Source organism: Leptosomus discolor, chromosome 7, assembly GCF_034619465.1.
Source record: "Leptosomus discolor isolate bLepDis1 chromosome 7, bLepDis1.hap2, whole genome shotgun sequence".
Classification (NCBI taxonomy): domain Eukaryota; kingdom Metazoa; phylum Chordata; class Aves; order Leptosomiformes; family Leptosomidae; genus Leptosomus; species Leptosomus discolor.
The window spans coordinates 39,839,279-39,855,303 of NC_141397.1; the positions used below are offsets into that span (position 1 = coordinate 39,839,279).

The 16,025-nt window shown below is 37.8% G+C and overlaps 1 protein-coding gene across 1 annotated transcript in view; it reads left to right on the top strand.

Annotated features, from left to right (window-relative positions):
* The first annotated feature begins 1,701 nt into the window (after positions 1-1,701).
* The window catches only part of UGGT1 (UDP-glucose glycoprotein glucosyltransferase 1), a 42,158-nt gene continuing 27,834 nt past the window's right edge, over positions 1,702-16,025 (top strand). Inside the window, exons 1-11 of the mRNA XM_009959781.2 lie at positions 1,702-1,826; positions 4,025-4,107; positions 4,632-4,762; positions 5,261-5,373; positions 7,053-7,227; positions 8,535-8,631; positions 10,250-10,328; positions 10,531-10,631; positions 11,462-11,561; positions 12,678-12,738; positions 15,815-15,906. Coding sequence (XP_009958083.1) covers positions 1,702-1,826; positions 4,025-4,107; positions 4,632-4,762; positions 5,261-5,373; positions 7,053-7,227; positions 8,535-8,631; positions 10,250-10,328; positions 10,531-10,631; positions 11,462-11,561; positions 12,678-12,738; positions 15,815-15,906 — 1,157 coding nt within the window. The remainder of the gene's footprint in view (positions 1,827-4,024; positions 4,108-4,631; positions 4,763-5,260; positions 5,374-7,052; positions 7,228-8,534; positions 8,632-10,249; positions 10,329-10,530; positions 10,632-11,461; positions 11,562-12,677; positions 12,739-15,814; positions 15,907-16,025) is intronic.

Genomic DNA, 16,025 nt, shown 5'->3' on the forward strand with positions numbered 1-16,025 from the left:
CTGTTACTCAGGGAGTGTAGATACTTCTAATCTGCAGGTTTTTGGTTGGCTAAACTGGTGTTAGGTGATGTGTCTTTTTTGTTTTTTTTTAACGATTTCATACAGAAAAAGGCTTTTATTACAGCCTTTCACAGAACAGGAAGGCAGGCGTCAGAGGGCACCGCAGGAGTTTGTCATAGGAATGCAGCACAGTGTAGTCATTTACACCTTCCAAACTTCTGTGTATGGTTTGCAGTGGATAAGAAGGACCTGATTCTGGGAGGAACTGCAGACCTTGGGGTTTTGTTGCGCTTGGCAAAAGCCAAGGCTTGACTCCACAAATACTGACCTAACTTCCAGCTCCATGCACAGCCGGTAGCTGTACTGGTTCCCTGGTGTGCGGTGCTGTCTGTCCGCTTCCTAGGAGCAGCACAAAGCAAACGTCCTGTGCAGCTGAGCGAGCTGTTCTTCATGTGTTATAGCCGGGCACTTCTGTGCTGAAAGGAAGGACGTGAAGATACAGAGAGTGCCAGGGGTGGGTGACTGCTGGTGAACTTTCAGCTGGAGTAATGTAAAACTTAAAGAAGGAGTAGGAAGAGGTTGTTCTCTACCTGTATATGTAGGTACAGGTAGAGCTGTAGCTACGGACGTGCAGCTCGTACGCAAAGACTGTTTATTGCATTGAGATCATCATGAAAAAGAGACACGGGTTAGGTCCTGACAGGGTGTCGGGTGTGATATACTTGCAACTTGAGTGGGCTGGTTTTTCACTTGTGGGAGGGAAATGGAAAATGAGTTATCCAGAAAAATAAGGATTAAGGAGTGAGAGAGTGCCTGCGCGTGTAAGAAATATACTCTAGTCAGAGAGGGAGGAAAAAAGCTTGAACTTTCAGAGACTGTAAAAGCTAACAGGAGAATTCAGGTCTTCCATAAACTTAAGAGTTGTGGGCAAGGAAATTCCACTCGGCTGTGTTACGGTGTATAGGTCAGAGAACGTATAGGCGTGAAAGTACACGTGAAGGACGATTAAGAAATGGCGTAATTTATTTTTGGGGTTTTTTTGGTTTTGTTTTTTTTTTTGCTCGTTTCTCGGAGTAAGTTGTATCATTTGAGTCTGTCTTCATTATTTCATTCATTTTCCAGCTTCTAAAGTTCATGGTACTTAGTTTATCCAGGAAATGCTTGTTTCTTCATTCCCCAGAGAAGCCCACTGTACCCAGCAGAACCTGAAGGGCTGACCAGGGAACCTGAACCTTGCCTGGCTCCGACACTGGTGAGTAGAGCAGCTGGTGTATCTGTGCAAATACAACATGTGACCTTACCTCCCATGAAATGGACGGTGGGCTGGTTTTCCACCTCATTTGAAATACGCGGTTTGTAATACCTCTTCTTAAAGCAAGTAGTATATGATGTGGGTGTCCCAGAACAGAAGCAAGTTTATTTGTCAGCATAGACGTAGAGGAAACTGGAATTAATTTAGGTTTAACTGCAGCTGAGGAGTCAGATCTTAAAATCTTTGTCTCTCTTCATGTTTTCATAGTATTTTTGATTTTGCAAGCCCAGGTGAGACTATGATTATCTCACTGAAGCACTGCGTTAAATGGGCCACTAGATCTTAAAATATGCCTTAATATATTTGGATATGACAGACTCTGTATTTATAAAAAAAAATAATGCAAAACTAACTTTTTTTCTTCGTCCTTTTTAGGCGGCTTCTATAAAATGGGAATACTTATTGCAGTTCTTGGAATCTGGTTCAGCTCTTCACTTGTAAAAGGAGATTCTAAGGCTGTGACAACATCTCTAACTACAAAGTGGTCTTCAACTCCTTTACTACTTGAAACAAGGTAAGTGTATTGTGATTTTTTGATTATCCTCTAAGCGTATTCTGATTTGTCAAAGTAACATGTTCTTTTTCATTTGTTTTGTGGTGCTTTGGATTCTGTCTTGAGGTACTTTGGATTCTGGTCGCTACTGAATTCATTGGCAGTAATAACACTTAGTTGAACATGATCATTGCTGTGCTTGGGGAGATGGGGTGAACGTTTTAAAGCAGATAGTTTTTTGGATGGTAAATTCTTTCATTGTGCGTTAGAACAATCATTAGTTGAGGAGGAACAAGGAGAGAAGGGATGGAAAGAGTTAATAAGATTCAGGCAGTTTCTGTCCTGAACCTTGAACAAGAGTAAAGGAAGATAACATGGAAGAAAACAGGTGCAGACTGTTAGGTATGAGAGGAACGTGAGCCTCCTAAATAGTAGCCAATAGAGTTAGTACTAGTGGCAGATGGACAATGCCTGTACACCAATCACAGCTTACTTAGTGGCGCGTGTACTAGTAGAGAAAAGTATATAATGATGCTGTAGCAAACAATAAAGGTCTTAGGTTTATCCCCAGTCGGTGTCCGTGCCCTTAATCCGCCACAATTAGTAACAATGAATAATTTCATAGTAAGTATTTTTTGCCTTGTGAAGTTTTACTCAAAGCACCAGATAGAGAGGTTTAGCATGGTCATGCAAGATTCCACATTAAAAGATTTTTGACTTCAGTGAAGACTCTAGGTTTTCATACATATCTGTAGCTCATGTATGTTTAGCTCAGTTAAGCTTGAGTTTCACTTTGTTCATGAGAGTTGTGCATTGATCATCTAAAGTCAACTGCTGTGTGAAGAGTTGTGTGAGTCAGCCTGGGGAGACCTCTTCTATGGTATTAAAGACTTTTTTTTTTTTTTTAAAGATGCTACTTAAGAAGAAAAAAAGAGCAAAATGCTGTCTTTTTCACTGCCAGTCCACTTAGCACTTTAGAAGTCCCCATCATTTCATTTTGCAGTCTTCTAATTTGGTGATGTCTGTGCAAAATAGAACTTTTAGATTTTTGTGTAAGTGTGTGTGTGTGTTTAATTGTGTATCGCTGAAGGGTGTTGCCACATATGGAATGCTGCCTGGGTTATCTCAGACTGTTTAGCATGGAAGAGTCAAGCGTTGATGGGTTACATTCAGATGGGCATGGCTCTGGGTGGTAGGACAGCTGTGTCCTAGGTGAAAATACTTTTCTGTAACCTTTGCTATAGAAGCTGAAGTTTAAAGACTGAAAAATCCTTAAAATGCAAAGCTTAGGTGTTAATGCCAGGATTTAAATACTGTGACAACATGAGACATTTGCTGGGGAAAAGCTCACCCTAAGGGACTGTGAAACAGTAAGCAAAGAAATAATGTGCCAAAGGCTTGATGCATAACCTAATCATTATATATTCAAGACTTTGGGTAAGTAGGATTGTTCATGTGGGGTGAACTGCAGAATGATACAGCACTGCAGTGTCAAATCATTCCTGCTGTTCCATTTACTTAGCCTAGCACTGCAATTCACTGCCCAATTGTTCAAGAAGCACTTGCCACCTTAGATCAGAAGAGGTTGAAATGAACACAGAAGCTCTTGTGGCAAGTAATAGGCTCCATATCTTCTATTGTAGCATCCTTTAGCATGTGAAGCATCTTACAAGTTTAGACATGATGAAGTATTTGTTGTTAGCAATGTTTAAAGAATTATTTTGCTATGTGACATTGTACACCTACTTAATCATTGATTTAATATATGGTGAATTACAACATCATGATTTGGAGCTATGACTTCTTCTTTTGCTCATTTAAAAATGAACAAACAAAAACCCCACCAAAGCTAGTAGTTCCAACAAACTGCAGTTTGTTACAGCCAAGTAAAACAAAACTGTGTTTCTCATAAAAGACAGCTAGCATAAGGGAGGAGAGCTCCCAGCGTGTACACCTCTATCTGTCAGTGGCTTTTGAGAGATCGATAGGTGCTTTACCCTCTTCTTTCATGTACTCTGTGTTTGTCCTAGCCTGCAACTATTATTTGTTTGGGTTCGTTTGGTTTTTAGCTTTCCTTGTCTACTTTTTCTAGTAACATGGTTTTCTGATATAGGTAAACATATGGTAGGAGTTGACTTTCTGTAAAGCTTTACGAAGTATTAGAACTGTAACTAGAGAGAAAATTCGTAGATCTAGCTAACTCTTCTCTTCTTACTCAGTGAATTTTTATCAGAAGAAGGTCAAGAAAAATTCTGGAATTTTGTTGAAGCCAGTCAGAGTATTAGGATATCTGAGCATGACGGTAAGTTTTCATAATCTTTTTCTAGATGATGATTGACAGTTGACATGGTTAAAAAATAAACTAAAATGTTTTGTCTTCTGTTGTGTTAGTACTGTAAAAAGTCAAATGAGGACTGATCTCAGTGATGTTTTTATTGTGAAGTGCTCAAGGCTTTTGAATATCCATTTGACAGAAGCTGTAGTGGAGGAGTCTGAAACGTGTTTTACTTGCTAGTGTCTGTTTCAACATGAAGTATAAAATATTATAAATGCTTTTTCTCTGAGAAATTTCTGTTTCTCAACTTAAATTAAATGAGAGCTTTTAACTGTTTCCCTCCTATGTTTACATCCTCAGAAATGTATGTTAAGTTCACTCTTATCCATCTGTGGAACTGGCTGTAATGAAAATTAAGGAGGAATGGTCACATGCATGTTTACAATTCATGTCATGGGCTTCTGTTGGTATAAATCACAATTAAGGTGAAAAACCTCTCTTCAATAAGTGTATGGTATAGAGAGATAACTGCTTGTACTTTGCCTTTGCAGGTAGTGATTATTCTTCGTACCACAAAATGCTGGAAGTAGCCTGCCAGAGCCTGTCACCTTTGCAGCAGAATTTGTTGAAATTTTCCCTGTCTTTACGTTCTTATTCTGCAACAGTTCAAGCTTTTCAACAGGTTAGTACAGCACAGGGGAACTCCTCAAATGATTTGTAGAATGTGATGTAAGGTCCAGGAAGGCGTGAGCTATGTAAGGAGGCATTTGAGAATATCAAAAATGTTGAGCTGATTAAGTGCTTTGTACACCTGAGCTGAAGAGCATATGCATATTTAAACTTCACTGGGTGCCAAATTTGAATCCATCTGTCTAGAGTGGACTAAAGGGTTGGGATTTCAAAATGTCTGCATATCTTTGCCTGCTGCACTAATGTACCTGGAACTAATATTGCAGTGAATAGTAATAGACTGGAAAATGAATTTATAGTAAGTTAAGACTTAATTCTCAATTTTGTAATTTTTACCTTGCATTTAAATTATGTAATAAACAGGGAAGGAGTATTAGTTAGAATTTAGGAAATTGAAGGAGAGCAGTTGCTGCAGAGGTCTGCTGTTAGAATTTTCACTTGTTCTAAGGGCTAACATTAAACCTCTTTTGTTACAAATATTTTAATACAGATAGCAGCAGATGAACCTCCACCAAAGGGCTGTACCCTATTTTTTGCTGTGCATGGGGAGAAGACATGTGAGTTTGACTCTCTTGGAAACCTTTTACAGGCAGCTTCAGAAAGGTATTTGCTGAATTTCCTACCATTGGATTAGCTCTTAAAATTTAACCTTAAAAGACTTACTGCTGTAAAGTGATTGTAATAAACCAGTATTTTCTACATTCTTCAGTATTGATTTATACTGTTCATTGCTTCCATAGAGCGGCAGTCTCTTATTTCTTATTAATCCAGATTGGAATGATTGTTTTCTTATCCCTTTCTCTTTGATACTCTGCCATGAGGAGGAATGTTTTGGAAGTGCACGGGAAAAGTTGGAAACAATTTGTTGAAGGACAGTAGGAATTCTCAGGAATATGTAAAGGCTTTAGTATATAGGGAGAATAGAAAGAGCTGGGCTGTATATTGAAGTGATAGTTAATGTAACAGGGGTTGTTTCACGAATGGCTTGAAGCATGCGTAACTTTTTCCCTAAATAATTTTTTCAGAATTAACAAAGAAAACTATTACCACACAATGTATCTCAAATTCAGATTTTTTTTACAAGAACAGAACTTGATTGCAACTCTTAGTAACAAAAAAAGAAACTGTAAAATATAATATCTCTTTAGAAAAAAACCCTCTTAAATTTCAGTTTGTCTTCATAGTTATCTTGGTAGTCTTGGGTTTTGTAAGCATAAACTTTTTTTTGTCAATGTGCAGACATACGGCATCTATAGCTCACGTGCTATTCTTCTGACTCGCTGGGAATATTTTAAGTATTTAATTGTATTTTAGACAAAATTTAAAAACAGAAGTTGAAAATAGTTTTCTCATTTACTTTCTGAGTACTAAGCCAAAGGGTCCTCTTGAATTTGAGTTCCTAGAACGTTTGCTCTGTTAGCCTTCTATTTTTTTATATAGAATTTATGAATCACCATTGGGGTAAAAAATAAAAAAGGTAATTGAAAATTTAACAGAAGTGGTTAATGTTTAAAATAAGGATCGTATTAGATTCAAAATAGCACCTAGCTACTTGTTTCATTTTCATATATCCATGTTCATATGCCCTCAATCCTGTGTTCAGTTTTGGGCCCCTCATTACAAGAAAGACACTGAGGTGCTGGAGTGTGTCCAGAGAAGGGCAACGAAGCTGGTGAAGGGTCTGGAGAACAGGTCTTGTGAGGAGCGGCTGAGGGAACTGGGGTTGTTTAGTCTGGAGAAGAGGAGGCTGAGGGGAGACCTTGGTGCTCTCTACAACTACCTGAAAGGAGGCTGTAGTGAAGTGGGGGTCAGTCTCTTCTCCCAAGTTGCTAGCGATAGGACAAGAGGAAACGGCCTCAGGTTGTGCCAGGGGAGATTTAGACTGGACGTTAGGAAAGATTTCTTCACCGAAAAGGTTGTCAAGCACTGGAACAGGCTGCTCAGGGAAGTGGTGGAGTCACTATCCCTGGAGGTATTTAAAAGACGTGTAGGTGTGGTGCTTAGGGACATGGTTTAGTGGTCAACTTGGCAGTGCTGGGTGAACGGTTGGACTCGATGATCTTAAAGGTGTTTTCCAACCTAAATGATTCTATGATTTTAAACAAAGCTTTACTAGCATGCATCAAGTGCTGCTGACCTTGGTAATATGTGGGAATAGCTTGACATATATTCAATGAAGACAGGACCAGTGATTAAACATGAGAAAAAGAAATTTTGCATCTTGCATTGAGTAAAGAAATGCTCTGAATCACAGTGTGATAATCTTCAATGCTTACTCTTAGGCCAAAGCCATTTTTGTTCAAAGGCGACCACAAATACCCAGTGTCAAACCCCGAAAGTCCTGTCGTCATACTTTACGCTGAGATTGGATCAGAGGAGTTCTACAAATACCATAAGAGGCTTGTTTTAAAGGCTGAGGCAGGAGAAATCACTTACGTCCTCAGACACTATATTGCTGTAAGTATATTTGTGCATTGTAACAAAGGTATTTGACCTGGAAAGAGTAACTGTCCTGGCTTTTTAAAAAAAAAAAAAAATGGCCTAAGTTTGTTCCCTTTAAATTGATATTTGCATAATGTGTTGCTGCTTGGTATTTATTTGCAATACTCAAAGTTTATTTTTTTTATTGCATGTAGCTGAGGAATTCAGAATATTTAAAATCTCACCATTGTTTAAATAGGGGGATCATCTGATTTTTACAAATGCAGAGTTAAACTCCAGATAAATTACAGAGTTTAATTTAAAAAACCCCTGCTGCTCTACCTATATTAGATTATAGGAAATAGATCTTTCCACAGTCAGGCCACTCAGTTACTTGACATGAAAAGTAGGGATTAACCTTAAGGTACCATTTTCAAATGAAAGGCATTGTTTCTGTAGCAATTTTATTACAGAACTACTTAACCAGTCCTAGTCCTGGTTTCCATCTCCCTCCCCTGAACTACCCATAAGCACTGGATTAGTGTTTAACTCTACATTTCAAAAGCTCTGAGAAATTAAAGTTGGCTTTTTTCCTGAATATTGCTTAATGTTGCTAAAACCTACAGTGTAGAAGGTAGTAGCCAGACTTGAATGCTAAAAAAGCGTCAGCTGGTTCACTTCTAGCAACATTTGCACTTTGGATAAAATAAAGCATACTCCACTTCCTTTTAAAAAGTAATTTTGTTATCAGTGTTGGGAGGAGTATTTACACACAAAATTAAGCATTTTACGCAACAGATCTTGATACAGTTGTGTGAGTCCTGTATACTTCAAAATGCTTTTAACAAGTGATCATGTTTGTTTTCCATTAAAGTCAGAAGTAATTACGCATCTCTCAAGTCATTGATTTAGCCATTTTTTTGTAATTCTCTCCTGTAACTCTTCAGTGAATGTTTCATTTTTGAATGTCACAGTTGAAGTTCCTTTCCCTACTGTCATTTGATTATGTGAGTCTATCCTGCTCTATTTGGCTTACACACTGAATCCTGAAAACATTGTTTTGTGTTCCCTTTTGCTTTGTGGTTTTCAGTGTTGTTTTGGTTCATAGAGATATCTTTGCTCTCTGAACGTCAAAAAGTTTTGTTGAAATACAATAGGAAATATAATTACTATGCTACATTACTGCAGAATCAGTCATTGTATTTATTTGTCACTTAATGCATTACCAGTTCTGTCTGAGATGTGTACCAGCTTGAGATTTCTTACCTTTGGGAAATGGCAGCTTTTAATTTGTGCATCAAAATGAAGAGTGGCAATATTGTACTGTTTGCTTTTCCTTACAGAATCCTAGCAAAGAAAAAGTCTACCTTTCTGGCTATGGTGTAGAACTGGCCATTAAAAGTACAGAATATAAAGCCAAGGATGATACCCAGGTCAAAGGTGAATTATTGTTTTAACTATTTTGATGTGAACATTTTAATTTTGCAAAGATAATTTTTTATTTCTTTTAATATGAATGACTGTCTGAATTGCAGATATTCTTCTTTCTTCAGCTCTGAAATCTCTTCCTCTCTCTTTTGGGATTATATTCTTTACGAAGCATATCTTTGCCATCGCACTTGTGTTCTGTCTTTGTGAAATGCTAGGCACAATGGAGTCACGACTCTGGACTGGATCTTAGTAACAGCACTACTAATACAACTCATTTTTTACCAGATAACTAGATTCTCTGCAGATGTAAAGCAATTCCTCTACCTTAATTTGCCTTAGCTTATACATCCTCAGAGCAGAAAGTGTTTCCTTTTCTTGTTCTTTAGAAAAACAACTTGGAGTTCTGCATGATTTTTTGCTTTTGCTGCTTTCTTTAGAGCACTGATCTCTGCTTTCAAACTGTCACGCACCTGCCAAAACTATTTTGTGAGGGTAATCTGTGTGTGTGCCTATACTTTTAATTTAGATGTTCACACACAAATATAAACCACCTGAATTTCCTGCTTTTATCTTTGACCTTAAGAAAAAAAAATATTTTATTTTTAGTTTGAAAGAACAGTTGTGGAGAACAGACTTTTTAATTGGGTTTTTCAGGATTTGACTCAGAATATTTTGCCGCCATCTAGAGTAAAGACACATAAAAGCCTTTGGTCTTTATTCGTAGAAGTATTTGACTTTAAGAGAAACTAACATACTAGAGGAGGTGATCCAACTTAAGATTTCTGTTACTGTGTGAGAATATCCATTATTTTGTCATCAGAAAGTCTGCAAAAGCCCTGATACTATTTGTAGAATAGAACATTGGAGGCCTTTGTCCCCTCAGGTAGGGGAAAAGAAAAAGTAATTCTGGGGAAGATTTGTTATATGTAAACTTGTGAAGTTTTATACCAATATTGATGCAGTAATCTAAAATGTTTTACAAAATGGACAAACTGTACTTGCATATTAGAGGTACATGATTCTCATCCAGCTCCTGTCTGATTCTGGGAAAGTTCTGACTAGGCAGTCTTTTATTTGTGCCTGTGCTGTTTTGGTTTGTCTGGAAGCAAACGCTCTTCTAGAAGGTCAGGACCTTTAGTTAGACTTGAGCATAGAACACCTAGATTGGAGCTGGCTTGTGTCCAGCTACTTAGGAGATCCATGTGAGTCTTTTGCACAGATTTCTCTTTGATGTTTAAGCCCAGAATTGGACTTAACTTAGATACCATGTATTTTGGGGCTAAAATCAGGATTGTGTCCACAATTGAACTTTAGCACTTACTCGACAAAGCAGGCATGTCCTGAAAGCTCCTGAGTCCTAGTAAATTCCTCTGTAATGCCTAGGTCTCTGAGATTTCCACTCATCTTAAGCTTTTCCTTCTCAACAATACAACTTGGTTTTATTTTAGCTGTTACTGTGTTCATTTATAAAGGTAACATCTCTTGGATACAGGTTTAAAAGTAAACCTGAAACTTGTCCTCTCTTCTTTTTAGTTACTGCGGTGTAGTTTTGCTAAACTAATCAAAATGAGTGTGAGAACTGTTTCTGAATAGCTTGGTAATAGTGTTCTTCCCTGTGTGTTTATAGGCACAGATGTGAATGCTACAGTAATAGATGAAAATGACCCAATTGATGAAGTGCAAGGATTTCTGTTTGGAAAACTAAGGTAAAACTCAGTTGTAAGTTCTTGGTCTTTATCATATCAAAAAACTTAATGCAGAGATGCTGATCTTTGGCTTTGTTATTATTTTTTATGTCGGAGTTATCCATATGCGTTAGCAGCATACTTTTCATATGTTAGTTTATTTGAATTAGCAGCAGACTTGCTTATAGGAAACCACAGAAGTTTTACCCTCATACCCTTTTAGGCTGCTGTATCCTGACTTGACAGAAGAGCTGAAAGAGCTTAGAAAACACCTCGTGGAAAGTACTAATGAAATGGCACCTTTGAAAGTGTGGCAGTTACAAGGTAAATCTCTATGAAGACTTAGTATTGTACTGCAAAAACCTAATGTAAACATCTTCTTGTGTTGTATGCAAGTGAGGTGCCTAGTGGATGCATACATGTAAATGTCTGCGTTGGAAAATACTGTGTTTTATAAAGCACCTTTGTAGAGTCCTGTTGAAACAGCTTCTAGAAAGATTGTTTCACAGGACTTCTGAAATGAGGTTTGGTTTCTATACTGTGAAGTACAGCAAGCCACTTGCTCTTAAACTGACTACTTGTATGATCTGCTAAATGCAGAAAAGCAAAGGAAATATAAATGTGGTCACATTCTTGGTGTGGAAAGCTGAGATTTCTCAAGACCAAAGGAAAACTATATTTCAAAAGCATCTGCATGCAACTCTGGCCTGTTTCCCTGGAAATCATCTGTAAAGGCTTGTGGAAAGGCTTTTCATCCTCTGAAACGAAGCATCATTTGAAACGCTGAACATCTGTTGTAGCTACAGAGAATCTACCACTATGCAACAGATGGCTGTTTATATTTCTAGCTTGTGAAACAAGTGCCCAGACCCCTTCTGAAGGGCAGATAGGCAGCAACCTGTAGACAGCATATATTGGTTCATTCTGAAAGGGTTACTTACTTCAAGGCAACACATAGAAATTTGATGAAGTTAATAGAACAAATATAAGGAAGAAGGTTTAAAAAAAAAAAATGTATCTAAAGGTGCAGATAGACAATGAATTTTCATAGGTAACAAATAAGCAAAAAAGTTGAAAGCTAGAGTTAAGATGACTGCATTGCATTGGCTTGTTTTCAGTTTAGAGTTCTTGACTTCTATTTTTTTCACTTCCAGATTTAAGTTTTCAAACTGCTGCTCGCATTTTGACTGCTCCTTCTGTGGATGCTTTGATGGTCATGAAAGATCTCAGTCAGAACTTCCCTACAAAGGCCAGGTAACTTTAATTATGAGTTCTAGGAAGTCCTCTTACTATCATTTTTACCCGAGCAGAAACTGAGACAAGCAGCATTGGTTGGGTTAATGTCCGAGTTTCTGTTTAGGTGGAAACAAACACTGGGGAATGTTTATGCAGAGAAGTTCTTCAGCCCGTGGTTACAAAGAGGATCTTGCAGTGTTTTTCTTGGATGGCCACTGATGTGGACTGGTGGAAAATTTGACAGAACTACACGTGCTATTTTGTTGTGAAATGCTTCTGTACCTTTTTCATCAAGTCCTCAAGATTTTATTTGATAGGTTTTCCGTTTGGTGGCTTTAAGGTTTGCCTGTTCACTGCATCCTACTCTTCTGGATCCACTTTGCCAAACAGCCCAGTCAGTCTCATGTCAGACACTGATGTACAATTCCACTGGTTTTGCACTTTGTCAATGACTGTCTTGAGCATAATCAAATTAATTTCAAGAAATTCAGTCATAATCTGGCCTGCCCAACCAGTCTAGAAGTGTGTTTCTTTTGATAAATTCCATGACCTGGGTTATGAAGATGGTATTATAGGAGCTCCTCCTTTTTGAGTAGGTGGAGATACACCTGACAGCAAAAAAAACTGAATCCTGCTCTTATTTCCCACTGATATTAGGGTTGTGCTCTTCATAGCTTCTTAAGGTAGTCGTCATTGCACTCTCAGTGTGTTTTTAGTCAGATCTGTGAGCTGTACTCGCCCATTCTGTGATGACGCAATCACTAGATCCAATGTAAGGAAAGGAATGGGAGCCCACAATGAGGAGTGAAATCCCCCTATTTTCTGCTGCCAGCCTCCACCTCTGCCTTTCTGGCAGCTGCCCACTTTTATTATGGCTAGTGCGGAATTAGACACTGAGAGCTGGCATGTGGTTAACACTCTTATGTTCTGTTGAATTATGTAGTATAAGAAAAAATAGTGCATCCTACTGTTTTATGGTACCACAAAGTGCAAGTGCTTCTGATTGCAGCTCTTTATACTAAGAGACTAAATATATTTACATATAAAGTACAAAAAGTAGGATAAGGAGGTATCTAATCTATCGATCAGATAAACAGAAAGATGATTCACAGCATGATGTTTTTATTTCTGTAGAGCCATAACAAAAACAGTTGTTTCTTCGGAACTCAGAGCAGAAATTGAAGAGAACCAAAAGGTAATGCTTCCAGAAAGTAACGTAGTGCTTTTGCACTTATGTTTTAATGTAAATTCAAGCTTTGAAAATAATGATTCTATTTAAAAGTTTACATTTTGCTCAAAGTAATGACCCAGTATTTTCACACACAACTTTGTCATAGTATGCATCTGAGAACTAAAGAAGTGGTGGATTTTCAAACATAGATTAGGAACATAATTTAGCTTGTTTGCTCAAATGTGAAAATATTGGTCATCAATTCTTTGAGTGAGATCACTCTGTTGGGGAATGATGATATGAGATTTTGTTCACAGAGCTGCCCCTACAATGGCTGTTCACAGTAGTCAAGTGTCCTGATAGTTAACTGGCAAGCACTTGTTAAAGCATATGAAAGGGACCTTCTGTTCGGTATCTGAACTCAGAATCTGGTAACTGTACTTATTTGTCTTTATAAAATTAACTTTAAATACAATGAAAGCACTATGTTGTTAACCCTGCACGAAAACGTTTATTTACAGAAAACATACAGCATAGGTGTTCTTAGGATTTCCATGCAGGCTGTCTTAATCTGATCTACAGGGCAGGACTGTGTGAAAAGTGAAGCAGTAGAAATGTTGGTGTCTCTGTCACCCCAGTCTTTGCTTAGTTTCTGGGTTACACATTTGTAGTGATGACTTGCCAGCTAAAGTTGTACAGAGGTCATTAATATGTTTCTTGTAGGACTATGCCTGTCCGGTGGGCTTCTTTTGGTCTCTGACCTAGTTCTTGAGCAGTATAGCAGATCTGTAAAATCTGAATGTCATAGCACTAGTCATCCTGGGTAACAGTTAAAAAGAGGCTGACTTCAATTTATTGATTTTAGGTTTTGATTGTATTTTGAACTTCTCAAATGCAACTAGATATTAAAAGTGTGAGTGCTTTTTGGTGGAATTTATTAGAGTCAAAATGTAGTTATATTTTTAGATTATTTTAAAATGTCTGAGCTGGGTGGAGTGTAGCTTGTTAGAAAGCTGTTGCTTCAAAAGCAAATATAGTAAGCATCTTCTTAAGAGTTTTATGGATGCAGGACAAATTTAGTTCTCATTACCCAATTTGAGACAGTGCTTAGACACCTGAATTCATCAAGTGTTTACAAGGAAGTCACAGAATAGACTCAAAACCTTCTGCCATGGCTTAGAATGATGTGGAGGAAATGGTTCCATTATTGGTGCTTTGGGAGTGAAATTAATGAAGGCATAAAATTAACAGCTATCCAAGTAAGTCTACATGTGCTTTGAAACAGAATCATAAAAAAACCCCAGGTTATGAGAGACCTCTGGAGGTCACTGAGTAGGCTCTGGTGTTTGCAGAAAAATGTTACAACAGCTCTGCTGTGTACTTGGTATTAGCAAAGCACTGAAAAAAACAACAGCCACTTGGGAATTTTGTACTGGCTTTTGTATAGAATTTTGTATAATTAAAATACACCTGGTAGTGCAGTCTGGATAGAGTACAAAATACAAGTTTAAGATGGTAATGAAAACAAAGCCAAACAAGAGCTTTTGCTGTATCATCTACACTGATCTACTTGTACGTTCAGTCTCACGGGGTATGAACAAGAAAAGTACAAAGTATGTAAAGTGCACACTTACGTCTTCATTTAAAATCTAATCAATGATATTTGGCTAGTTAGTAGTAAATGCAGTGTTACCTGTCATCTGCTTACAAGTCCCGTGAGATTCCTTTTCTGAAAGAGGAATCCTTTGTTGTTCAATAGCGATGAAATCAGAAAAGAAAGGATGTGGTTTGACACTGTTGTCCGGTGTGGTTCTGGAAGGGGCAAAGCTAAAGCTGCCTGGGGGCTTTTCTGTTATGTGTTAGATCAGGCTAGTCCACAGGTAAACCCATGATTTTGTGGATTCATTTTTATTCAAAGTATGTCTAGGCTACTAGATCCAGATCTGTCTAGATCTAACCTTGCCCTTTAAAGCTGTTCTTTGCATGACTCCCTTTGTGTGGATATTATTCAACAGTGAAGTTCATTGCTGTTAGTAAGTTATAGTGTACTATCCACAAAAAGATACAGTTTAACACTGCATGTACTCATCAATTCTTTGAGAGCTTTTTTATTTAATAAAATACATAAATTCTCCCTGAATAGATGTTGCTTTGCTGTTCTTGGTACTTCACATCATACTTTGCTATTCCCCTGGTTGCTTTGCTCACATTCTTCATGATATTAGTGTTTTTAAATGTCCAAATACTGTGTTTCTCCTTCAGTGTTCATTATGCCTCTTAATAGAATTTTGTAACTGGTACTGCAAGACAAGAGGTATTGGAAGAAAGCAATGTTATTTTTCAGTTTTTAAACAGAATTTTTCATGCTAGAGTTAGGAAATTTGCTTCAGGAGGACTGCCTTTTACTCACCTCTCCTGACTGAAAATTGTTCTCTGTGATGGTGTCTCAATTCAGGAGCAAGTATCCATTCAATTGGAGTCTTGCTTAGAGGTACTTGGAAGAAATTCCAAAATATTGATAAGACACTTTCATTTGTGTGCTGCCTGATTTTTGGGGAGATCAGACTACAGTCGCAGCTCGTCTACTTTTCATTGATGACATATCCACCTGGTCAGGACTTATTTAGTACCTTAAACACAGTAGTTAGTCCCAATGGTGAGCACCACGCAATATCCAGCAGTTTAGTCTGTTCTGCGCAAAACGGCATGCTAAAGAGCTAAGGCAGTAACTGGATGCTATTTGTCCATTTACTTTGTGGGCTGTCAGCTAAAAAAATACTAAATTACTTCTCTCAAGCATTTTTAATGATTTAATCTGAGCGTATTTAAAAATTCTACTTGGAGACTTTCCAATGTGCTACTGAATCATGTAGAAAAACAAACGGAAGGCCAACTTAGGCATCTACGCACTGAACAGCTTCAGTTGTTTTTTCCTCTGGTATGGGTGTGTCCACAACGTCAGCACAGACTAGTTGAGAAGTAATGTAATGCAGTTTGTAATGCGACTAAGGAGGTAAAATCTACAATGTGACACATTAAACTCTCTAGTAATTTTTTTCTGTGCAGAGCATTCTTCTAACGGCTTTCTACTTTATTTCAGTATTTCAAAGGAACATTAGGATTGCAACCGGGAGATTCTGCGCTGTTCATCAACGGACTACTTATTGATCTAGACACTCAGGACATATTTAGGTAGGAATGTTTTGTTTTTCAGAAAACTGTATCCTGTTTAGGAGCTTGCATCCTGCTTGTGCATGGACGATAGTCATTTAGACAGTTTTGAACCTTCTTCACAAAGTCTAACTAGAATA